Raw genomic sequence first — 26,239 nt, 5'->3', positions numbered from 1 at the left:
TAAACATCTGATTGGTCAGTTTGAGGTTTAATGTATATCAGAAACTAGAAACACACCTTCCTCTACCTCTACTCACCTGCTTCTCACTTTTATGTGTCGAAGCGAAGTGGTGCGTTCATGTGCTGCTGTGAAGCTCCGACATTTCTAAACACGTTTATTATTACAAATACTCGTTATCCTTTTTAAAGCGTCCGTGTTTACTTTAGTATTTGTTCTCAGAAATGTTATTTTCTGACTCCATAAAATCACCTCAGAGTCATCTTGTAGTGCACGGTTTAGCTGTAAAATGAGAACGTTTGTGACGCCGCCGCCATTGTGAAATCTGGTGAAGGAACGCCAAGTTCCGGTCACATGACCGGAGCTCAGCCAATAGGAACGCTCTCTCGACGAAATGACCTGTGATTGGTCAAAGTCTCCCGTCACGGGCTAGCTGTTCTAAAGCCTGAAAACAGAGCCATGAGGAGGAGCAGAAGTCTAGTTTTCTCTCAGAACACTTGAATTACAAAATGCTGAAAGGTTATTATGGGATTTTTGCCCAATGATGCCAAAATTATAAACTGCCTACTGCAGCTTTAAATGACGCACAAAGATGACAACATACATTATTCTTGGGGAGTTTTGTTAATGTACTTATCTGCCTTCTTTGTTTGGGAATCTTGGCTCCAAATATCACTTCATCATAAACTCTTTAAAACACTTCTGAACTCTGCTGATGGGAAATGTTTTGTTGTTAAAGCGCTTCAAATATACTCCTGTATGTGTGTGTGTGTGTGTGTGTGTGTGTGTGTGTGTATGTTGAGTGTGTGTTAGTGAGAGAAAGTGCGGTAACACCTTCAGACATGATAACTCACAGCTGCTCATCAGAGACTCACTCACATCGTCCTCTGATGGCGAAGCGTCCATTTACATGCCGGCGTTGCTTCAGAGCTGCAGTTAAGTGATTTTAACTGATAACTGAAGCACATTCCTGTCTGGACGCACACACACACACACACACACACACACACACACACACACACACACACACACACACACTCACGCTGGGTATCTCTGTAGCGCCGGCTCAGTCCAGACAAGGAGAAGATTTACTCTCTGTAATGAGGTCAGAAGGTCAAAACACTGTCAGTAAATTTCAGACACACTCTCTGTCTCACACACACACACACACACACACAAACACACGCACTGACACACACACACGCACACAAACACTCAGCTGTTGGTTGAGGTTGTGCAGATCGCTCACCATCGACTGTCACTCAGAAGTTAAGAGTGTGTTCAGCGCCAAAATGCAAAACTACGAAATATCTTCATCTCAGAACTCTAAATGTAATTTGAGTCGTCTCGTTCTGAAACACTCTGAAGTGTCTGGACGTAGTGTTTTAGTATTTGTTTCTTGTATTCAGATCCTTTATTTAAGTAAAAGTACCAATACAACACTCAAGTACAAGTAAAAGTCCTATATTTAAAATCCTACTTAAGTAAAAGTATATGTATTATCATCAAAATGTATTTAAAGTAGTCATTTAAAAACGGATTAGATATTTATTAGATTATTAATAGTGAAGCGTCGATGTTAGAGCAGCGTGTTACTGTTGGAGCTACTTTAACTACTTTATATTAATCTGTTAAAATATTCAATTAATTGCACATTTTTTAGAGCTCAATGACTGAAAGAGAGAGCTGTAATCCTCCGTCTTTAAAACACACACAGGCCGTCAGTGTGTGTGTGTGTGTGTGTGTGTGTGTGTGTGTGTGTGTGTGTGTGTCCAGTCTTCTGGTTCTTGTAAATGTAAAGAGACAGAGACAGACAGGTTAGACTCTCTGACGTCGTCCACTTCAGTTTCACTAAAAACCCCACTGAGTATAATGTTTTTCGTCTATCTTCACCATCAACTGTCCAATAACGGAGAAAACGCACAAAAAGTCATCTTAAAAAGAAACAAAAAGTATTTATTTGAATTACTTTAATGCTGATTTCCACCTCAAATGTTCCTTTAAGATTTCTTAAAATTTAGAAAAATACCTTTCCACTGTGTATAATGTCCACAGCCTCCGTCCTTTCCACGCTTCCCATTCATTGTCTGTGTAAACAGCTGTGCAATGCATTCTGGGAGCGTGGCGACGCGATTCAAGAGAAACATCTTCGCGTTGGTCGCTCCTCATTTGCATAAAGTTGAGGTCTCTGGAAACTCCATAGAAATTTTTAAACTAACCGTTGTCGATCTAAAATAAAGACAGATTCATCAACTGCATGACTTATTCCTCACATTAGATGTTCTCAGAAACACATTTGGGTGAACTGTTTTCATGAAATAAGAGAAGAAAGTTTCCAAACGAGCTGCCATGTTTGTTCCGGTTTGAAATCTGGGAGATGCAGCCCACAGAGGGAAAGCGTTCGTCCAATCAGGAGCCTAGTGGCAGCCCATCAAGCGTCCGATGCTGGGAAGCGTGGCGATCCCTCGCGATAAAAAACGCCCCCGTGGACACGTAGCATAACATTTATATAACGTTTAAGATGAATATAAAAGCACCGTGTTCTCTGGTTTCTCTACGACACAGAAAATATCTTGTTCCTCATTTTATTTGTATCTTTGGAAACTTTGAACCTGCAAAATAATTTAAAATCTATTTCAGAGTTTTTGATAGTATTGTGTTTTGTTCACAACGTGAGTTTTTAATGTTGGACGCACCAGACAGTTCTGCAGAGTTAAAGTATTATATAGTATAGTATTAATGAGTTTCTGATATTGATGAACGGGCCTCTTAAAGAGCTGCACATTTAGAATGTTTTGCACTTTTAAAAGACACTAGAACATGATGGTTGTTGTCAGTTAATCAGAATTAAAATGTGTTTTGAGATTAGAGCTGAAACAATTTCTCAAATCAACAGAAAATGAATCAGCATAATTTCACACAATCGTCACAAATTGATTTTTCACTATACTTCCCAACTTGTTTTCCAAACATTTTACAGAAAGATGAATCATAAAATAACTGATTAATGCAAATAATGATTAGTTGTAGCCTCGGTAGAGATTAAAAACATAAGAACACACAGTTGAAGTTGGTCCTCAGCTCCTCCAGCAGCAGCAGCAGCAGCTGGTGTGATGTGTGGCCTCAGTGTGAGAATAGAAAGCAGCTCGGTGCTGAACGGGTCGTCCGTCCCGGACAAACCGAGGGGTCAAACCAGGAGAAGTTATGGAGCTCTAAGAACCCGACGCTGTAACAAACAGGATTGTTGTGCTGAGATGGAGGAATGACAGGCGGAGCTGTGAAGTGAAGCCGGCAGCCTGGCCGTGTGTTTGCAGCGTTTTCTAGCGGTTGAACTAAACAACGTGTTGTATTTTGGCTCATTCGTCTCGCAGATGGAATTTTACAGCGATGGATTCGATAAACACTCGCACACAAAATGTCTTTGACAGAACAGAACAGCATCAAGCTAGAAACCAGCTGCTGGACACGACACAACATGAGCACTGTATGTGGTGAGAAAGAATGATGTGCAGGCTTGATGTGTTTTTTTAAAGAAGAGTATCTCACATCTCTTTACAAAAATATACAAGAAGTAAACATGAACTGTGTTCGTGTTACATTATAGAACAGATGAGATGGAGCCTGAGATGAAGGCAGTAGAGGACATTAAAGTGCTTACATGCAGAGAATACTAAATGAGGCCGTTTCCGTTGATTCTCTCAGTCATTTACAGCATTGATTGTTTGTTGGCTGTGTGGACAGCAGAGAGGACTGCTATTGGCTCAGGTCATCACCTTATAAACACACTCAACGCCTCCTCAATACAGTCACACTGCATCACCACGGATGGATGGAGGGATGGATTAATAATGAACACACAGAGAGAGAGGAGCTGAGGAACATCGACTCCTTTAAACTGCTCTTTCTGAATCCAAATCTCTATTTGAATTGTTGTTTTTATGGTGATTTAGCATCAGAAGATCACATGTAAAAGTCTGTATTTTATTCATTTTTATAGTACAGTTTACTCAAGATCAGAGGTGGAATGTAACTAAGTACATTTACTGAGCTTAAGCACAATTTTGACTTGTACTTTACTTCAGTATTTCCATTCTCTGCTACTTTATACTTCTACTCCACTACATTTACTCAGTTAGTAGTTACTTTTGACATTCAAAAAATATATATACATGTATGATATGATTTCTGCAGTTTGGGGTCCCTAAACAGTCTTCATGTGTGATGATGTTAGTCCCCATAGGAGACATTTCATTGACCTCACAGTATAAAATGACCTGTGGTGACCTCTAGGATAATCACAGCCTCATGAAACTTTACAGCCACAAACTAGAGACCTAGAGCATTCAGAGGATGGATGGATCAGACTAGAGACCTAGAGCATTCAGAGGATGGATGGATCAGACTAGAGACCTAGAGCATTCAGAGGATGGATGGATCAGACTAGAGACCTAGAGCATTCAGAGGATGGATGGGTCAAACTAGAGACCTAGAGCATTCAGAGGATGGATGGATCAAACTAGAGACCTAGAGCATTCAGAGGATGGATGGGTCAAACTAGAGACCTAGAGCATTCAGAGGATGGATGGGTCAAACTAGAGACCTAGAGCAATCAGAGGATGGATGGATCAGACTAGAGATCTAGAGCATTCAGAGGATGGATGGATCAAACTAGAGACCTAGAGCATTCAGAGGATGGATGGATCAGACTAGAGACCTAGAGCATTCAGAGGATGGATGGATCAAACTAGAGACCTAGAGCATTCAGAGGATGGATGGATCAGACTAGAGACCTAAAGCATTCAGAGGATGGATGGATCAGACTAGAGACCTAGAGCAATCAGAGGATGATGGATCAAACTAGAGATCTAGAGCATTCAGAGGATGGATGGAACAAACTAGAGACCTAGAGCATTCAGAGGATGGATGGATCAAACTAGAGACCTAGAGCATTCAGAGGATGGATGGGTCAAACTAGAGACCTAGAGCAATCAGAGGATGGATGGATCAGACTAGAGATCTAGAGCATTCAGAGGATGGATGGATCAAACTAGAGACCTAGAGCATTCAGAGGATGGATGGATCAGACTAGAGACCTAAAGCATTCAGAGGATGGATGGATCAGACTAGAGACCTAGAGCGATCAGACTAGAGACCTAGAGCATTCAGAGGATGGATGGATCAAACTAGAGACCTAAAGCATTCAGAGGATGGATGGATCAAACTAGAGACCTAGAGCATTCAGAGGATGGATGGATCAAACTAGAGACCTAGAGCATTCAGAGGATGGATGCATCAAACTAGAGACCTAAAGCATTCAGAGGATGGATGGATCAAACTAGAGACCTAGAGCATTCAGAGGATGGATGGATCAGACTAGAGACCTAGAGCATTCAGAGGATGGATGGATCAAACTAGAGACCTAGAGCATTCAGAGGATGGATGGATCAAACTAGAGACCTAGAGCATTCAGAGGATGGATGGATCAAACTAGAGACCTAGAGCATTCAGGGGATGGATGGCTTTCCCAGCTAGATTGACAATAAGGGGGTTTCTGAGCAGTTTTAAATGTGTGTACTTTGATGCATTCCACCCCTGTATGCTACTGATTTTTCATGTGTGGTATGAGTTTTGGGTTAGAGCGTTACCACTACTACTAACAGTAGGCGATGATGAAATGTATTAAGTTTGTCCTGAAGGTGGCACTAGAGGAGAGGTCACGGGGTCATCGACAGAATAATCCTTCATTCTCTGGAGAATGTGATCAGCAAACTGCACAGCAGTCCGACCGTTTAATTTTAATATTTCACATGTACAAGTGGAACTTATAGCCTCGCTAGAGAAAAGGCCCAAATCATTAGGATTCATCCTCAGGAGATGATGAATATGTAGAAAATCTTCTTACAGTCTGTTGGACGCACTGATCGCTCCAGCACAAAATAAAAAGCCTCTTCTTTTTCTGAATCCTTGGTTTCTGTTTCCTGTTCCTGCATCTTGTTTCTCTCCCATCGCCCACCGTCGCTCTGAAACAGTATTTTTAGAGCTCAGAAGCGAGGCGTTGGCAGGCGAAGCGGCGAGGCTTTTAAAGCAGGTGTAAATCAGGTTTGTATAACGTTTAACACCCAGCAGGGCCGTAATGATCACAGCTCCGGACCGACGGCGGATAAGAGTCTTAATGATTTGTTGCCGCGGCGTGTTTAAAACATTTCAAATCAACCGGAGTTATTTCTTTTTGTTCGAGCTGCGAGAGCAGGACCCGGACCTTAAACGGAAACACCGTCACGCAGTCATGTGATGAATCTCTGAAAATATACAGATTTCTGACTCAGCTTTACCATAAATCATCTGATACCACCTACAGTTCTACAGTTCAACACTTCAGCTAATCTAAATACTCTGGAACAAAACCTTATTCAATGAAGCTTGTGTGTTTACAGCTCCATGACACAAAACTGTAAATCTTCTCTTTCCTCAACATTTCTTGAGACTTTCCATTAAGTTTTGTTCAATTTAAAATGTAACTGCTGCTGTTATGAGACGTCCTAAACATGGGAGGGAATACTGTAGATTTCAGATGTGACGTGACTTCATCCCAGGCTCCAACGCTGCAGATCTATTATTCATATATCTACTGCTGTATGTTTCTTGGCTGTCGCAGTACTTGCTTTTTTATTTTCTTTTAATATGTTTATTGTTATGCACCAAAACAACAAGACAAATTCCTAATACTGTATGTAAAAAGTTCCTTGGTAATACACCTCATTCTGATTTGGTGATTAAAAGAAAATAAATTGGCAACTGCTCCAATAATCAATTCATATTTTCAGTCTTTTTTAAGTTTAAGAGGACGGAACCTGCCAAAATAAAATATAAATAAATAAATGACTCGATAAATAAATAAATAAATAAATAAATAAATAAATAAATAAATAAATAAATAAATAAAATAAATATAGCCATCAATTAATTGATCAAATGTGACATAGATTGTTATTTCTGTAATTTGCTTCTTTATTTATCTTTGTATTAATTCCCTTATTTATTTACTCTTCTGTTTAATTCTTCCTTTTATTTAAATTTTAAATTTATTTTATTTATTTCTGCATTTATGTTTTAATTTATTTTATATATTTTTTAAATTTATGTATTTATTTGTGTATTTGTGCATTTATTTATTTATTTATTTATTTCTGCACGATTTTCCCTTTGCATTTCGGAAAAATCAGGAATAAATAAATAAATGCATAAATACATTAATAGATATATACATTTAAAAGTAAATATGAAATAAATAAAAATAAATGTAAAAATAAATTAATTAATAAAAGTGTAATAAAATAAATAAATAAAAGAAAATTAAACAGCAGAGGAAATAAATAAGGGAATTAATACAAAGATAAATAAAAATGCAATTTATGTCACATTTTATGAATGAATTAATGGCTACATTTGTTTTAGATATTATTTTTGCTATATTTAATGACATATTTATTTATTTATCGAGTCATTTATTTATTTATTCATTTATTTTTGCAGGTTCCGTCCTCCATAGATTTGATGGTGTTGCTCAGACATTACAAGGAATTAAAGGACATCACTTTGGGTACTTTTTTACCATATTTTGATAGTTAATAAAATAAACAATGAATAAAAATCAAATGTTAATTATTCGCCGGATTAATTGAAAATGATCGTTACGGTAGTTGCAGCTCTCGTCACCTGCTTCTGATGTTTCTTCCCTTTATAGATGAGAACGTATACAGAAATACCATCACTGTTTGGGTTCCTTCTAACACTGTTTTAACAGATACACAGAGTATAACAGGTCATTACGTAACCTAATTACTCCTAATGAGCAGATCACTAGTGTCTGTGTATGTCCTGCTCTCAGTCGTGACCCTGAATGTTTGTGTGTTGCAGATCTACGATGCAGAGGGAACGTTACAGCACTTTATCGACGGTAATGATCCCAGTAAGTCCAGCTGGATGAGGTACATCCGCTGTGCCCGACACTGTGGGGAGCAGAACATGATGGTGGTACAGTACAGGTAGGAACGCGGTTAATTCTCTCACTATGACGTTTGGTGGGTCATCAGGAGTGTGTATATATACATGTGCTCTATACCAATACCATGTAATACCATGAAAACAAACATATTTCAGCATATTATAGGCTGCAGTGGAACATGTGTTCACAGTCACAGAGAAACCCAGTACAAAACGATATCAGAGCACATAAAGCGTTTCTTTATTCTCTTGATTTGAATTCATCATTCTGTCAGGTTGAGTTATTTTACAAGATTTCTTTTCACCAAACGTGGCCTGTAGGCTATTTATAAGTAGTTTATTTGGTCATAATAACATAAAATAACATTTCTGACTCTGGATACACCTGGTTCACACTAGTCTTTCACACAATTATCTGATTTCTTTACAAACAAAAACACTGAAGCCATCAGAATAAGTTGAAAGATACCGTTATTACATCACACCTTTGTGCGACGCTGTTGAATCAGAAATGGAGGAAAAACACATTTTAGCCATTTGAGTTCACCCAGAGCTACGATAGTACCTCACATCTGTACAGAGACCGGACCAAACTGGAAATGAAACTTAATTAACCATAGTTAATCACGATTAATCACAAATTACAAATTACGCACATTTTTTATCAGTTTAAAATGAACCTTAAACGGAGATTTGTCAAGTATTAACACTCTTATCAACATGGGAGAGGACAAATATGCTGCTTTATGCAAAATGTATGTATATATTTATTATAGTAAATTAATTAACAACACAAATCAATGACAGATATTGTCCAGAAACCCTCACAGGTACTGCATTTAGCATAAAACAATATGCTCCAATCATAACATGGCAAACTGCAGCCCAACAGGCAACAACAGCTGTCAGTGAGTCAGTGTGCTGACTTGACTATGACTTGCCCCAAACTGCATGTGATGATCATAAAGTGGGCATGTCTGTAAAGGGGAGACTCGTGTACCCATATAACCCATTTACATTCACTGATCTGGAGGTCAGAGGTCAAGGGACTCCTTTGAAAATGGCCATGACAGTTTTTCCTCGCCAAAATTTAGCGTAAGTTTGGAGCGTTATTTAACCTCCTTCATGGATCGATGGATTCATCAGGTTTTGTAGTTTCATATGATGCCAGTACCTTCCCCCAAGCTTTAAAACTGAGACCACTACCACCTGAAAAACACAAGTTACGTTAATGCATTAAAGAAATTAGTGGTGTTAAAATGTATTTGCGTTAAAGCGTTATTATCACGCTGACTTTGACAGCCCTAGTGAAGCTCTATCCAATCATACGCCAACCTTTCAGTTCTTTCTCTGTCCACCAAAGTGGCGGTTGGCCTGGTGATTTTACCCGCTTATGTAACAGGACAAAACCCCCAAAATGAAGTCTTAATATCTCTCAGTTTCACAGTTTGTGACTCTGCTGCTGTTGAGGAAAAACACACAACAGCTCATAAGACGGGACAGTTCCTATGTCTGGCTCTCTTCACATGTACTTGTATCCAGTCGTTTATTTCCTCCTCATGTTTGGTTTTGAGTTTGTTCAATTCTTCGTCCATATTTTCATTGTTTGGAGGAAAAGGTGTGTCAGTGAGTTCATTCATTTCTTCTTCTTGTCTCTTCTTCAACCTCTCAAAGTCTTTCCGGTACGGTTTGTGTTTGCTCAGCTGTCGTATCAGGAAGTTGTTGTGTTTCTGCTGCTTCTCCTTCAGATCCTCCATCTCCTTGCCGTGTTTCTCCGTCAGTGTGTCAAAGTCCTCGGTGTATCTGTCTCTGAATTCGTTGGCCTCCTCAGCTTTCTTTCTGGCCTCTTCGTCGTGTCTTTTCTGTATCGTTGCCAGGTTTTTGACGAGGTATTCCTGTAGTTTGTTCAGTTGTACCGCTGCTTGTTCTCTTCTGATCAGATCTTCTTTTCTTTTCTTCTCGCACTCGCTCCTCTCCTGTTCGTACTCTTCTTTGAGCTTTCGGAGTTGCGTTTGTTCCTCGAGTCGTCTCCGTTGATCTTCTTGATATCGTTCCTCCCACCACTCCCTCCGCTCTTTCTCCCACGTCTCTTGTCCTTGTCTCATCTCGTCTCTGTCCCGCGTCCCTGTTTTATGGACGGCGGCTTGGAAGCTATGCTCCCATTCCATCTGTTGGATTTCATCCTGTTGTTTTGTCTTCTTCTCCTCCGCTTTCCTCTCTTCTTCTTCCCACTTCATCTTCTCCTGCTCCCTCTTGATGGCCTCCTCCTTCATCTTGATCAGTTTGTTTTTCAGCTGTCCCTCTCGTTCTGTTTTGGTGATGTTGTCCGACAACTTTTTCCACTTTGCCTTAATTTCCTCCTTGAAGTCCTTCATCTCTCTCTGTATCTCCAGCTCCTTCTCCTTCAGGATCCTCTTCTTCTCCTTCTGTATGGCCGCCTCGGCCTCCTGGAACATCTCCGAGGTGTAGCAGCCGCCGCCGTTTCCGCTCACCATCGATTCGACTCTGCTCAGCAGCTCTCTGACCGGAGCGCGGCTCTGATCTTTGTTATTGAAGACTTGGTATCGTCCTCCACAGTCGGCTATCAGCTTCTCAACAAAGCCTTCCGGGTCGTCCTGGATGTAACCGTCGAACGTTTGGTCTTTCAGGTCGTCTCCTCTGGTGAACACAACAATGATGTAGTCTTCCGACTTCTTGCCAAAAAACATCTTGATCAGATCCACGGTGTCTTTCTCTTCTTGCGTCAAGCGTCCGATCTGCAGCACTAATAAGAACACGTGAGGTCCAGGAGACAACAAGCTGACGCATTTCAGAAGCTCCTGTTGGACTTTCTCGTTGGACAGCGTCGTGTCGTACAAGCCAGGGGTGTCCACTATGACGACGGGCCGTCCGTCGATCTCTCCCGTTGCTTTCTGGCAAAACTCGGTCACCGACTTTGGGCTAACTTTAGCTTTGAAGCAGTCTTTGCCCAGAATAGTGTTTGCTGTGGTGCTCTTTCCGCAGCCAGTCTTCCCAATCAGCACCATCCTGAGCGGCTCTCTGCTCTTACAGCCCGCCATCTCCCGTATAGGTTTCTGTATCGTATCCGCCCGGGGCTTGTTGGGCTTGGCCATCATCATCTTGAAACCCACGGCACTCATCTTTTCCACAGCGTCCAACAGCTCTGGGATCTGCTGCTTGTTCTTGATGTTGAGAACAACATATCTTCCTCCACAGCTCCGACAGAGCTCCTGGATCTCTCTGTTGTTTGACAACAAGTAAACAACATCTGGATCTGTAGGATCTGACTCCACAGTGAACAGAATCATGGTGAAGTCATTGACTGGAGAGCTGAACATGTTCTGGATGGTCTCCAGCTCGTTCTTGCCTTCGCGAGTGAGGAAAGCTAAAGGTAGGACCAGGATGAAGGCGTGGACGCCCTCAGGATCACAGAGGGACATACACCTGAAGGATTCCTCCATCACTTCCTCCTGAGGTTTTCCATACAAGGCAGGAATCTCCATCAGGGAAACCCGACGTCCACACACCTCTCCCTGATGTTTAACACACTCTGATGAGTCAACAAGTGGACCGAACTTTCTCTCTCCCAGGATGGCGTTGACCGTTGAAGTCTTCCAGGCTCCGTGTGTCCCAAACAACACTAAGTTCAGAGGACGTTTGGAGGTCACTGTTCTGGGATCAGCCGTCTCGGTGCAGTTCAGATGTCCTCCTTTGTTGTCACTCACTATGTTCTGCATCTGCCCGATCAGCTCTTGGTACTCATGTTCGGGAAGAGCTTTTTTATCCAAGTTAACACTTTGCTGCCTCCCTGTGCAGTCCCGGATGACTTTACTCACCGAAGCGTTCTCCATTTCCCCGTTTTCTGTGTCAATGACCATCGAGTATTTAAAGGCATCTTCACCAAAGAAGCTCAGGATGGACTTCAGTTTTTGTCGGTCCTCTTCGGTGAAATCAGACGGCTTCACCAGCAGCAGGAGGACGTTTGGTCCAGGAGGACAAAGAGCCACGCACTTCCTCATCTCGTGTCTCACTTTGTCCTCAGAGAAACCGAAGATGTCCGAGGTCTTCACCACCGTTTGTTTCCTCCCCTTCCATTCTCCGTAGGAGACCGTGCACTGCTTTGACGTCTTCAGATAAAGAGCGTCCGTTTCCCTGGTGATGAAGTTACTCAGTGCTGTCTTTTCTGTTTGTCTCTTTCCAAACACCACGATCCTCAGTTCAGACGCTGTAGAACAACAAAATGCAATGCCATGAGCTCATTGTTATTATACTTTTTTCCATTTTTCATAGATTAATGTATGAAAGATATGTGGAGGCAGTAAAAAATACATCTTTCAATTTTAGAAATTTTAGATTGACTCTAATTGGCTAACAAAGTCTAATGAGAATGTATTCATATATATATGGGATAATGTATAGCGAGCCAGCCTTTGTTGTAAACCCCGATAGGGCAGAGGGGTTTATTTCACAACAATGATCCGCTAGCTGTACATTATCCCACTTATTACACGGCTACTTACTGAAGAAATCAATAATTTGACACAATAACGGTTCTCCAGAGTCCAACATCAGAGCTGCGCACATAGCAACGGTCTGTTATACATAGCAACGGTCTGCTATACATAGCAACGGTCTGCTATACATAGCAACGGTCTGCTATACATAGCAACGGTCTGTTATACATAGCAACGCCGTGATTGACCGATCACAATCGAGTATTCAACAAAGCAAAGTAATACATTATATAGTAGGGCTGTCAATCAATTAAAATATTTAATTGCAAATTAATCACACATTTTTTATCTGTTCAAAATGTACCTTAAAGGGAGATTAGTCAAGTATTTAATACTCTTATCAACATGGGAATATTACATGGGATACATGGGTATGACATGGTTGGTACCGATGGATTCATCAGGTTTTTGTAGTTTTATATAATACCAGTATCTTCACTCTAGCTTTAAAACTGATCCGCTACAACCACCGAAAGATGGATTGTGTTAATGCGTTATTATCGTGTTAACTTTGACAACTCTACTAATTATACTAGTTATTTTATCATTAATTTGTGTAATATGAAATAATTCGTTTATGAATTATATATTGTATCATAGCTGATAGGAGACGATAACAATTACATTCTGATTAAATCAGTACACTATTTATTATCAGTTCAGCGTTGCAGACATTATAACATTTTATATACTATATTAAGTATTTGTTAATGATTACCAAATTATTTGTTATTAAAACATCTATAAACATAACATAGATAGATGGACCAGAAACCAGTTATTAATCATTGATAAAGTATTGCTCCTCTATTTAAATAATGTTTTCAGATGCTTTACAAAGTATTAATTAATCATTTAACATGGTATTATAAACATCAGTTGCAACTTTATAATCCCAATAGACCGTTTAGAAACCAGTTATTAACCATTAACAAAGTGTTACAAATATCTATCTATGTAATGTTCATAGATGCTTTACAAACAATTTCTGAAAGGTTTATAAATCATTTGGTAATCAATAACAAATACTTATAAATATTATATAAAATGTTATAATGTAATGTAACATAATGTGTCAATAATAAACTTAAAATAACAAATGATAACATTACTAATAATTAGTAAAATAACTATTAATTAAATTTAATTAACTGTCAGTTTACCAAATATAAATCATGGTTATTATAGGGTGTTACCGTTTTGACTCATACCTAACTATTGAGTCACGCCTAACAAATAAATCATAGACGGCCTGGTCGTCAGCAGGACCAAATCAGAAAGCAATAACATGCTACTATCAGCAAAGTGAAACTAAAATGTTCTGTAACAAGTGAGTGTGAAGAACACTCCCCCTGTTCATCTGTAGGAATGTGACCGTCTTATTCACGCCCTTATTCACGCCCTTATTCAACAAGAGCGTACTTACCGAACGTGGATGCTGCCATTGTGTCACGTCGGGGGAAACTTCAGATGCAGAAACTGTTGAGTTTTTAGGAAACAAAACAATAATTATTAGAATAATGAAACACAGAGATAAAATAACCAAACACAATAGAGAGCAGTCAGAATGCTGTTAAGTCTAAATGTATAAACTCATCCAAGTTGAGTCACAGTATTTTAATAAAATGCCTCTAAAGGTTTGACGTCTAACCCATCTGCACTTAACACGTGTGTTTCATTTTCAGTATTCAGACAAACATTTCAAAATGAAATCAGGTTTCTAGCTGTTGTTTATTTCCTCCTAACATACTGAACATTCTGCACTTACCTGAAGTTATATTCTCTTTTAGTGAAGTTTATTTCTTATTGTAGCTCTCAAACTTTGGTTCTGGTCCACCTTACAACCAGAACTGTCAACACATGAGGATTATCAATACACTATGCTTTAATCAATCCATTGAAAGATTATTTTCTGTAGCACATTTATACATTCTGTATATTTTTGTTGCATGTATTTTCTGGTTGTGTACTCACCAGGTGAAATTGTTGTTGCGTAAATCTTCATCAAAATCGATCAAAGCAGCAGCTCCATAATGAGACCAACTCATCCCTGAACAACCTTTTTGTGAGCAGAGTCAGCAGGTTACTGAGGGCAGGGCCTAACGTAGGCACGACAGCTATGACCCAGCCCGGTACAACCTGAACTGTCACTACCAGGTTTGGTACTAATCCTGATCACACGTGTGCATGTACCGTCGCGGCGTGCCTTCAGCTGGCTTCAATGGAATGCCCTCTGATTCATGCCAATATCTCTGTTCCAACTTCCTGCAGCAAGATTCAAGAGTCAAGCCCTTTACTGTCACTGTGTAGTACAACGAAATGAAATTGTGACGGTCCCATAGGTGCTAATGAAAAGATAATACGGTATAAAAAGAGATGATACCATATAAATATAAACAAATATAAAAAAGATAGTACAATATATAAAAATAAAAATACAATATGTATATTGCCGAGATGCCAGTTTTGCCAGATTATTGCACAAAGTGTCCAACATATTGTTATTGCACATGTCCGTAAACAGCAGATTCATACTGCACATTCTGACGTGTTCATCTCAGACGGAGGAGATGTCAGAGTTCAGGAGGTTTATGGCAGTTGGGAAAAAGCTGTTTTTAAGTGTGTTTGTGCGGATTGATCTGAAGCGCCTGCCTGACGGGAGGAGCTTAAACAGGTTGTGTCTGGGATGAGTGATGATGTCCTTGATGAGGATGTTTTTGGCCCTTCTGATACAGCGAGTGTTGTGAAGGTGGTCAAGTGATGGCAGCTCAGTGCCGACAATGTCCTGTGCTGTTTCACAACACGCTGCAGGGCTTTTTTTGGCAGCTTTGGTGCAGCTGCTGTACCAGGCTGTCAGGATGCTTTCTGGGATTCATCTGTAGAAGTTGAGCAGCAGCTTCAGGGGAGGTTAGCTGTTCTTAGCCTCCTCAGAAAGTAGAGGCGTTGCTGTGATTTGCCTACTAACGCTGAGGTGTCTTCAGCCCAGGAGAGGTCCTCTGAGATGATGACTCTCAGAAACTTGAAGCTGGAGACTCTCCACAGCCTCTGCTTTAATAGTTATTGGAACTGGGAAGTATACAGGAAGTATAAGTCCTCTTTCTTTGACAGGAAAATATCAAAGCTCAAGTTCTTATCCAACTGTATATTATTGCACATGCACCTCTAAAATTGAGTGAAATCGGACTTTGTTTAGGAGGTTTAGTTGTAAAGATACTGATGAAGATGTCACTTGGCCTGTTACTTCTTCGCCTTCAGCTCTCGACAAAACTGTGACGGGTGTCTTCATGGAAATTTTGGAGACATATTGGCGTGAATCAGAGGGCCACCCATTGTCTGCAGATTTGGAATTTCCCCGGCTTTCCCATCACGAGAAATCCAAAGTGAAAGTAGTCCAATGGAGGATGTAGCCTCAGGTAAACATGTAATTAAAACAATACGACAATACAGACCTGTACCTGTTACGGTAAGCACATCATTAGAGCCTCTTCCTTGTTTCATTCCTGTCAGGCTGCATTCAAACCAGATCAGACGTTGCAGCGATTCACCGCAGGGTTGTGCAACGGTGTGAGTGTCACTTTAATCTTCAATGTCCCTTTGACTGTGATGATAAACGTCTTTTTGTTCCCTCATGGTTCGGTTGTACAGCTCTGGATCACCGGTTACGTGATTGGCCACCGCAGCGTGACATTGGGTAGATGAAATATTCATAATAATTGTGCATTTTGCGATAAAAGCAACAAATTTGGCGCAGATGTAGGTTTATATGTTAGTGAAGAACTAACCCACGAGTCTGTGCTGCTCATCCCGCAAATGCATGATCCTTACAAGTTGGACATCATTGTGAAGGTAAATAAATAGGCTTTCCAACGATTTAAAATACAATGACCATTAGCATTGGAACAACAGAGAAATTATCCACCAAACACAAGTTTCCGAACTTTCTTTTTCCAGTATATCAAAGCTCAAGTTCTTATCCAACTCTATATTATTGCACATGCACCTCTTAAATTGAATGAAATCTGAATATGTTTAGGAGGTTTAGTTGTAAAGATACTGATGAAGATGTCACTTGGCCTGTTACTTCTTCGCCTTCAGCTCTCGACAAAACTGTGACGGGTGTCTTCATGGAAATTTTGGAGACATATTGGCGTGAATCAGAGGGCCATCCATTGTCTGCAGATTTGGAATTTCCCCGGCTTTCCCATCAAGAGAAATCCAAAGTGAAAGTAGTCCACTGGAGGATGTAGCCTCAGGTAAACATGTAATTAAAACAATACGACAATACAGACCTGTACCTGTTACGGTAAGCACATCATTAGAGCCTCTTCCTTGTTTCATTCCTGTCAGGCTGCATTCAAACCAGATCAGACGTTGTGGCGATTCACCGCAGGGTTGTGCAACGGTGTGAGTGTCACTTTAATCTTTAATGTCCCTTTCACTGTGATGATAAACGTCTTTTTGTTCCCTCATGGTTCGGTTGTAAAGCTCTGGATCACCGGTTACGTGATTGGCCACCGCAGCCCGACACCGAGTAGATGAAATATTCGTAATAATTGTGCATTTTGCGATAAACGCAACAAATGTGGCGCAGATGTAGGTTTATATGTTAGTGAAGAACTAACCCACGAGTCTCCCCTTTACAGACATGCCCACTTTATGATAATCACATGCAGTTTGGGGCAAGTCATAGTCAAGTCAGCACACTGACACACTGACAGCTGTTGTTGCCTGTTGGGCTGCAGTTTGACATGTTATGATTTGAGCATATTGTTTTATGCTAAATGCAGTACCTGTGAGGGTTTCTGGACAATATCTGTCATTGTTTTGTGTTGTTCATTGATTTACAATAATAAATATATACATACATTTACATAAAGCAGCATATTTGTCCACTCCCATGTTGATAAGAGGATTAAATACTTGACAAATCTCCCTTTAAGGTACATTTAGAAATGATAAAAAAAATGTGTGATTAATTTGTGGTTAATCTAGATCAAATGTTATAATCGATTTACATTATAGACCGTTGCTATGTATAACAGACCGTTGCTATGGGCGCAGCTCTGAAGTCGGACTCTGGAGGACCGTTTTTGTGTCAAAATATTGATTTCTTCAGTAAGTAGCCGTGTAATAAGTGTAATAATGTACAGCTGGCGGGTCATTGTTGTGAAATAAACCCCTTCAGGTTGATGAGAGACCCCCTAATCCGAATTTTGTTCCTAAATGCAGTTGGGAAACATGTTTCTATACTACAAAAATTCCTAAATGTCATCCTAAACTGAGATAAAATAGGATTTCAGACTTAAGAAGTGTCTGTAATGAGGCCCCAGGTTGAAAAATACAAGCACATCACAAGACAAAAGTTTGGTGCTACAACGACGCAAAGTTTGCTGCGCTGCACAGCGTTGACTGGAAATGAGAAAACAAGTAAAACTTGTTGATCAGCTCGCACAAGAAGATAAACATCATGATGACATCTGATACTTGAAGTGTCAGTAGAGATGATGTTAAAAACTCACTGCAGTAAATGAAAGCCAATTATTCCACAATGAGACGTAAGCTGAAGAGTTTACCACATTTATTTATAACACATAAGTAACTTGACATTACATTCTGTATATGTAATTAGCAATAAATGTTAAATATGGTTTAAAACATCAATCATCAAAACGGAAAATGATTTAACACGTTTTGTTTAGCAAAATCAGAACAACACCTTGGAGACTTATTTCATGGCCAGTGAATCGTTGGCTCCCATTGTCACAGTAGAACATATCGATTTTCATACATCAGCTCAATGAGGAAAAAAAGTGTAATTTAACAAACACTTCATCTATATACATTTTTTAAATTGTTATGAGTGCTTACAAGAAACAAGAGAGTATATTTGCAGATTGTGCAGTGGAAAAACATTTTAAATGATGATTAAACTTTCCTAAAATGTGGTGACATTAGTATTAACCTTCTGTAATTATATACACAACTCAACAAAAAATACATATATTACAAAAAAACTTATTAACAGTGTAAGCCGGGATGTTAAGTCACATTTTATCACTGCAATTATTGTTTAAGTAAATAATAGAAATTCCTAGCGAAACAAAATAGGAACGTAATTAAATATTTTATGCATTCATTTATTTGCATCAGGATTCACTAGTTTACCTTCTTAACTGTGTCTTAAAAGGAAAATAGGTAAATATCAGTTTGAAAGTTTGTGCAAAAAGACAAAGTCAAGACTTTTGTTTTCATGTCTGTTACACAGATACACTAGACGTAAACTGCAGAGTTTACCACATTTATTTACAACACATAAGTAATAAGAATAATTCATTAGAAATAAATGTTAAACACGGTTTAAAACATCAATCATCAAATCTGAAAATTATTTTCAGTGGATCGTTGGTTCCCATTGTCACAGTAGAACATACTTCTTGATACATCAGCTCAACGAGGAACAAATGTGTAACGTAACAAACATTTAATTCACCTATGTACATGTTTTAAATTGTTAAATTGTTAAGTGTTCTTCAAGAAACAAGAGAGCAGCAAAAACATTCCGAATGAGGATTTAACTTTCTTAAAATGTGGTGACATTAGTATTAACCTTCTGTAATTATAAACCCAAATGAACAAAAGAAAAGAAAAAACACACTTGCAGTGTAAGCATTGTGTTTAGTTACATTTTATGAATGCATTTATTATGTAAATAAAAAATAGAAATTAATTGTTAAAAAAAATAGATATGTAATTATATCTTTTATGCATTCATTTATTTGCATCAGGATTCACTAGTTTACCTTCTTAACTGTGTCTTAAAAGTAAATAATATCAGTTTAAAAGTTTGTGCAAAAAGACAAAGTCAAGACAAAGACAAAGTTTAGCTTTCTGCTAACGGCTAAGGGCTTTCTGCTAATGGCTCACGATGCAGTTAGCAGAGGGCTAAATATCAGCAACATTTTGTTTCGTTTCTCTGATATTGTAGCTCGCTAGAGCCTCGAATCACAGTTTGCCATCTCAAATGTCTGTGATATCTGGATTCTGGCACCCAACAACACAGCAAGATGACATTTTAGATGTGTAACTTTAGCCCACTGCTAGTGTTCCTCCAGTCTTTCCTTTGTTTAGCCTCCAGCTAACACCGTGACCTCATCATGACGTCAACACAAAAAGGGTCTATAGGCCATCACCGTATATACTGTACACCAGTTTGATATGAAAAACAAATTAAATCACACTTGAATGAACAGTGTTTAACATTTCGGGGATCTATTAGCAGAAAGGGAATATAATATTCATCGTTGTGTTTTCGTTAGCTTAGAATGAGTCCTTCATATCTACATAAGGAGCTACAGTAGCCCAGAATGGACAAACCAAACCCTGGCTCTAGAGAGAGGCTTTTGCGCTTTACTGTTAGCTGAAGGCCACCGTAGTTCTCCGACCCGCTTGAAACTGCGGTTACGTGAGCCAATGGCGTTACCACGGTTTTGCACTTGGCGGCTCACATTTACCGCAGTCTTGGAAAGCGAGGAGTCAGCGGAGGGGTACTCTGTTGGTTGCACCACTAGATGTCACCAGATCCTACACACTGCACCTTTTAATATGTCATGTCGTCAAAACAAAAGCTCAGTTCTGCATCTGAAACTTTGCAACATCTCATAAAATGGAGCACCTTTGGTTCTGTGTGATTTTCTTCAAATGTTCTTGTAGCCAGTCATCGATTTCCTGCTCATGTTTTTGCTCCAGCTCGTTCATTTCCTTGTACAGATGTTCTCTGTTCTCCTTCTTTTCTTGTTCTTGTTTTTCCTTCAGTTTCCTGATGTCTTTCTTGTACATTGTGTTTCTGCTCAGCACACTTATCATCAAGTCATTTTTGTTTCGTTGCTTCTGCTTCAGTTTTTCCATTTCCTCTTCGTTCTTCCATGCATTCATGGTATACCTCATAATGAATTCATTGTATTCTTCTTCAGCTTGCTTCCTGGCCTCCTCTTCATTTCTCTTCATCATTTCTGTCATTTTCTTCTCGTGGAGTTCTCGTAGAACTTTACATTCTCTTTCCTCGTGTTCCCTTCTGATCATATCATCTTCTTGTCTTTTGTCTTTGAGATGCTCGTCCTCATGTCTGAGCTTTTTAAGTCGTTTTTCCTCCTCCTCCTCCTCTCTTCTCTGTTGATCTTTTAGGTATCGTTTGTCCTTTTGTTCCTGCTCCAAATTTCGTCCTTTTTTCAGGTATCCTCCAGGCCGTAATAATAACATCCAGTGAGCTTTTTCATTCTTGTTCATCTCCTCTTTCTTTTTCTGTTCTCTCTTCCTCTCCTCCTCCTTTTCTTTGGCTCTCTCTTCTCTTTCTTGATCAAGTTTAGCTTCTAGCTCTGCAAACTTTTCTTCCTTCTCTCTCATCTCTTTTTGATGTTTTCTTTCAAGGTCCCTCATCTCTTGTTCCTTCACCCTCATGATCTTCTCCTTTTCCTTTTGTATGGCTTCCTCTGCTCTTTGGAACAACTCTGAGGTGAAATAGCCACCGCCGTTTTTCCTCACCATTGACTCGACCTTGGTCAGCAGCTGGCTGACTTGAGAACGATTCTCCCGATCGCTGTTATTGAAGACGTGGTATCTTCCTCCACAGTCCGTTGTCAGTTGTTTTAAGGAGTTCTCAGTGTCATCTCCTATGTAACTCTCAATTGTTTGGTCTTTAAGTTGATCTCCTCCGGTGAATAAAACCATCATGTAGTCTTCTGACTTCTTGCCAAAAGACGCCTTGATCAGTTCCACGGTTTCTTTCTCCTCTGGTGTGAAGCGGGCGATCTGCAGCACCAGTAAGAACACGTGAGGTCCTGGAGCCAACAAGCTGATGCATTTCATAATCTCCTGTTGAACTTCCTCATTGGTCAGAGTCGTGTCGAACAAGCCGGGTGTGTCGACCAGCGCGACGGGCCGTCCGTCAATCTCTCCTGGTGCTTTCTGGCAAAGCTTGGTCACGGACGTTTGACTAACTTTAGAATTAAAGTATTCTTTGCCCAAAATAGTGTTTGCGCTGGCACTCTTTCCACAACCAGTTTTCCCAATCAGCACCATCCTGAGAGGCTCTCCACTCGGCGCCATCCTGGGAGGCTCTCTAATCGACACCATCCTGGAAGGCTCGCTACTCGGTGCCATACTGGGAGGCTCTGTACTCTGCACCACCTTGAAAGACTCTTTACTCTGCGCCATCCAGGGTAACACTTTCATCGGCGGCCTCCTGAAAGACATTGTCCTCTGCGCCACCCTGTGGAATGCTCCACTCCAACTTTCTGCATCTGATTTGTGTCTTGTAACCGGATTAATTTGAGGATTGGGAAACATATCTTTCGTGAAGCTTCGGCGTCCCTCAGCTCTCATCGTTTCCACGGTATTCAACACCTCAGAGACCTGCTGCCTGTCCTTGATGTTGCAGACACGGTATCGTCCGCCACAGCTCTGAATGATTTCTCTGCTTTCCTGTAGAGGCCTCTCGGCTCTGAAGCTGGGATTTGCCTCCGTGGTAAAAAGAATCATGGTGAAATCATTGACTCCGGAGCTGAAAGTTTGTTGGATGGTCTCCAACTCTTTCTTGTCTTCCTCACTTTGGGGACCCACAGGTAGGACCAGGATGAAGGCATGGACGCCCTCGGGATCACAGAGGGAGATACACTTCAATAATTCTTTCTTAACTGCCTGTTGGGGTTTTCCATACAAGGCAGGAAGCTCCACCAGGGAAACCCAACGTCCACACACCTCTCCTTGCTTTTTAACACACTCTGATGAGTCAACAAGTGGTCCAAACTTTCTTTCTCCCAGGATGGCATTGGCCGTTGAAGTCTTCCAGGCTCCGTGTGTCCCAAACAACACCAGGTTTAGAGGAGGTTTTGCACATTCAGGTGCTGCCATGGAATCAGTGTCTTCGGTGAAGATTAAATATCGGCGCCTGTTTTCATCCACTACGATCTCCATTTTCCCCATCAATTCTTTACGATCGTAGTCAGGGATGTCTTTTTCATCAAAGTTCATTCTGTGCTGCCTTTGTCCGCAGTCTTGGATGAGTTGATTAAGCGAGGAATTCTGTGCCCTATCATTTTGTGTTAGGATGACCATTGAGTATTGAAAAGCATCTTGTCCAAAGAAGCTCAGGATGAACTTCAGTTTTTGTCGGTCCTGCTCAGTGAAGTCAGACGGCTTCACTAACAGCAGGAGGACGTTTGGTCCAGGAGGGCATTCAACCACGCACTTCTTCATCGCGTGTTTCACCCGTTCCACCGGCAGACTGAAGATGTTCGCCTTCGTTTTCACTACCGTTAAGGGTTGTTTCCTCCACTCTCTGTGGATGTGTGCAGATTGTTTGGTCATTGTTGGATGAGAAGAATCTCTTTTTCCAGTGATGAAGTCACTTAGTGTTGTCTGTTCATTCTGACTTTTTCCAAATATCGCAATCCTGAGATCAGATGCTGTAAAACAATAAGAACAAAAGCATTACAAATTTCCATAATTTCATGAGGGCATCGTCATCGTTGTCCTCTTTCCATTACTTACATTTATCCAACGGCTTTTATCAATAACGTTTAGAGACAGGTTTCTTCTAATATTTTCTTATAATATTGTCTAGAAACCCTCACAGGCACTGCATTTAGCATAAAGAAATATGCTCAAATCATTAAGTGGGCATGTCTGTAAAGGGGAGACTCGTGGGTACACATAGAACCCATTTTCATTCACATATCTGGAGGTCAGAGGTCAAGGGACCCCTATGAAAATGGATATGACAGTTTTTCCTTGCTAAAATTTAGCACAAGTTGGGAGTGTTATTTAACCTCCATTGTTACAAGCTAATATGACACAGTTGGTACCAATGGATTCTTTAAATTGTTTAGTTTCATATGATGCTGGTGTTTTCACTCTAGCTTTAAAACTGAGCTCACTACAACCTCCGAAAGATCATTTGCGTTAAAGAAATTAGTGGCGTTAAAACTAATTTGTGTTAATATTGCATTAACCTTGACAGCCCTAGTAAAAAGTAATCTTAATCGGAGAGAGGAACACACCAAACTCTCACACTCACTCCATTAGTTTTTGTTCTATCCATTGAGCCACTTGCATAAGTTATATAATGTCATGGTGAAGTTAAGCGTTTGAATTTAGGAACTACATTTAATTAAATATTCTTACTGTATATGCAGATGATATTGTGCCGTTTCTCTACAATTCAGAAATCTATCTGTCCTTGAGATTGTACATTTTAGTCTCTCTTCAGTTTATAAGATCAACCTGGATACATCAGAAGTCTTTTGACTATAAGCTTTCTTCAGAGTTTTCTATGTAGAGTTGCAGAGTTGATGATGATTCTTTAATAGCGGCACTACGAGTCACTCCTTTCAAACGGCTGAGTCACCAGAAAATGTTGAAATTGTACATTTTTGCAAACCATTTGCATTCGGTCATAGCAAATGACGTAGTCAACTAGTTTTATTGCCTAAAACTAACCAATTGTTTCACAACGTTAATCACGTGACATTGTGCATTTCTGCAAAGGCTGATATCAAACATATTTACGAAAGATATTTTTTTTTCAGAAACGTCAACATTCAGCGTATCCTTTGATTTGCAGAAACATTCAACATTTTTTCTGGCGACTGGGCTGTTTCAAATTACAAAGATCCAGTTCTATATATGGTAACTTAAAGGTTATAAACTTTCCATTCTCTCAGCCTCCAACTGTCTTATAATACTTTTGGCCCATTGCTTTCATTCTCTGTTCTACTTTTCACTAAAGTCTTCCTCCTCACTGACAAATTATATCTACGATATGAAGTCTTACTAGACTTACCAGATGCTGATGACGCCATTTTGTGTCACAGGAATTCCACTTTAGTAGCTGAAGTTGGTGCCTGTTGGGTTTAAGGAAACACAATTATGATTAAGTAAATAAATATGTTAATTCAATCACTGCAGGTTTCCAGAAACACCTTTCTGGTTACTCTGAAAAATTCACAAACCTGTGGTACTAATGGGATAATCAATCAATCAAACTTTATTTATATAGCACCTTTCAAACAAGTCAAATGCAATTCAAAGTGCTGGACAGACGACTGACAAAAATAAAGTGTAAAAATGGATTTAGAGGCTAATGCACCAAAACAACCAATATAAAAGTTAATTGAATAAGAAAGCAATAAGAGATGGGTATTTAAGATAATAAAAGATAAATAAAATACAAGGAAATGAGAATAAAAATGAAAATAAATAAAATTATTTAACTACACAAAATAAGCAGATTGTATTAAAATAATAAAATGTTAACAAAATAAAATAGAATAAAAGAGATAATAATGATCAGCAATACAATTTTGATTAAAGAAAATAGAGTAAAATAAACACTATAATGATGATGATAAATAAAATAAGTATTAACAATAAAAAAACATAAAATTATAAAAATTATAAAACAAAATTTAAATAAGAAACGCTGTGGCTTGTGAGTCATTTAAGTTTAACAAATATCCAAAATAGCAGGAAACCGATGGATTGCCTACTCCGGGTAGGGAATGAGTCCTTACTCAAAGTGAAGGAGTTCAAGTATCTCGGGGTCTTGTTTGCGAGTGAGGGGACGATGGAACGTGAGATTGGTCAGAGAATCGGAGCAGCGGGGGCGGTATTGCATTCGCTTTACCGCGCCGTTGTGACGAAAAGAGAGCTGATCCAGAAGGCAAAGCTCTCGATCTACCGTTCAATCTTCGTTCCTACTCTCACCTATGGTCATGAGCGTTGGGTCATGACCGAAAGAACGAGGTCACGGGTGCAAGCGGCCGAAATGGGTTTCCTCAGGAGGGTGGCTGGCGTCTCCCTTAGAGATAGGGTAAGAAGCTCAGTCATCCGTGAGGGACTCGGAGTAGAGTCCTTGCTCCTTTGCGTCGAAAGGAGCCAGTTGAGGTGGTTCGGGCATCTAGCACGGATGCCTCCTGGGCGCCTCCCTTGGGAGGTGTTCCAGGCACGACCAGCTGGGAGGAGACCACGGGGAAGACCCAGGACTAGGTGGAGAGATTATATCTCTACTCTGGCCTGGGAACGCCTCGGGATCCCCCAGTCAGAGCTGGTTAATGTGGCCCGGGAAAGGGAAGTTTGGGGTCCCCTGCTGGAAAGGGAAGTTTGGGGTCCCTGTTTGGGCTCAATAAAGCTTGCAACAACTAGCCAATCGTGTTGCTGGGCGGATGTTTAGTTTTACAGTTAAGGCCTCACTGTGCAGGTGTCTAAATAATACGGGCTGCTGTTAAGTGACTTGCCGAGTACTAAAACGTAAAATATTGGTATCCAAAGTGCATTCAAAATATATTGTACAGTATTAGATATTGATATGAAAATAAGATAAGATATTGCTTTACTAGTCCCACTGTGGGGAAATTAGTGCAGAAAACAAAAAGCATCAGTAAAAACAAAAAGCAAGATACAACACAGTAAAAAAAAAGCAAAAACAAAAGTAGACAGACATATAAAATATGAACAATTTAAATAGAAGGAAATATAAATATAGGAACAATATAAACAATGGGAAATCTTAAAAAAAAAGTAGCCAAAAGTAACCAAGAATATTGGACTTTTAAAGGCTTCAGTTTAACACACCTGAATACAAAACCTATATATAAAAATGCCTTAAATATACTAAATATTAGGGCTATCAATTGATTCAAATAGTTAATCGCAATTAATTGCAAATTAAT

At 39.8% G+C, this 26,239-nt stretch overlaps 3 protein-coding genes and 1 long non-coding RNA gene across 8 annotated transcripts in view; 2 read left to right on the top strand and 2 right to left on the bottom strand.

Moving 5' to 3' along the window:
• The window catches only part of LOC141770006 (uncharacterized), a 207,802-nt gene that overhangs the window by 74,197 nt on the left and 107,366 nt on the right, over nt 1–26,239 (top strand). The window lies entirely within an intron of this gene.
• The window catches only part of prdm6 (PR domain containing 6), a 115,298-nt gene that overhangs the window by 25,289 nt on the left and 63,770 nt on the right, over nt 1–26,239 (top strand). For all 4 annotated transcript variants that reach the window (XM_074639575.1, XM_074639574.1, XM_074639573.1 and 1 more), the window contains exon 5: nt 7,915–8,042. In XM_074639575.1, coding sequence (XP_074495676.1) covers nt 7,915–8,042 — 128 coding nt within the window. The remainder of the gene's footprint in view (nt 1–7,914; nt 8,043–26,239) is intronic.
• LOC141769999 (GTPase IMAP family member 8-like) lies at nt 8,753–14,618 on the bottom strand. 2 transcript variants are annotated; one of them, XM_074639565.1, is made up of 4 exons: nt 14,490–14,618; nt 14,284–14,352; nt 13,942–13,994; nt 8,753–12,226 (listed from the first exon to the last, which is right to left on the bottom strand). In XM_074639565.1, exons 3-4 carry the CDS (start codon nt 13,958–13,960, stop codon nt 9,489–9,491), a joined length of 2,757 nt encoding a protein of 918 aa, XP_074495666.1. In that variant the 5' UTR covers nt 13,961–13,994; nt 14,284–14,352; nt 14,490–14,618; the 3' UTR covers nt 8,753–9,488. The 2 variants fall into 2 exon arrangements, with proteins under 2 accessions (XP_074495666.1, XP_074495667.1); XM_074639566.1 differs by lacking the exons at nt 14,284–14,352; nt 14,490–14,618 and having other exon boundaries at nt 13,942–14,127.
• On the bottom strand, nt 20,039–24,370 carry LOC141770124 (GTPase IMAP family member 8-like). The gene is made up of 3 exons (XM_074639786.1): nt 24,352–24,370; nt 21,803–22,975; nt 20,039–21,628 (listed from the first exon to the last, which is right to left on the bottom strand). Exons 1-3 carry the CDS (start codon nt 24,368–24,370, stop codon nt 20,172–20,174), a joined length of 2,649 nt encoding a protein of 882 aa, XP_074495887.1. The 3' UTR covers nt 20,039–20,171.

This window comes from Sebastes fasciatus, chromosome 6, assembly GCF_043250625.1.
Source record: "Sebastes fasciatus isolate fSebFas1 chromosome 6, fSebFas1.pri, whole genome shotgun sequence".
In the NCBI taxonomy this organism is placed as follows: Eukaryota; Metazoa; Chordata; class Actinopteri; order Perciformes; family Sebastidae; genus Sebastes; species Sebastes fasciatus.
The sequence above is the reverse complement of the archived record's forward strand: the minus strand, read 5'-3'. Positions and strand labels throughout refer to the sequence as shown.

Excerpts from the sequence above, each read along its gene's own strand:
- LOC141770124 (XM_074639786.1), bottom strand. Across the intron at positions 21,629-21,802 it reads ACACAAATCAGATGCAGAAA|AGCCTCCCAGGATGGCGCCG; the intron begins GTTGGAGTGGAG and ends TGTCGATTAGAG.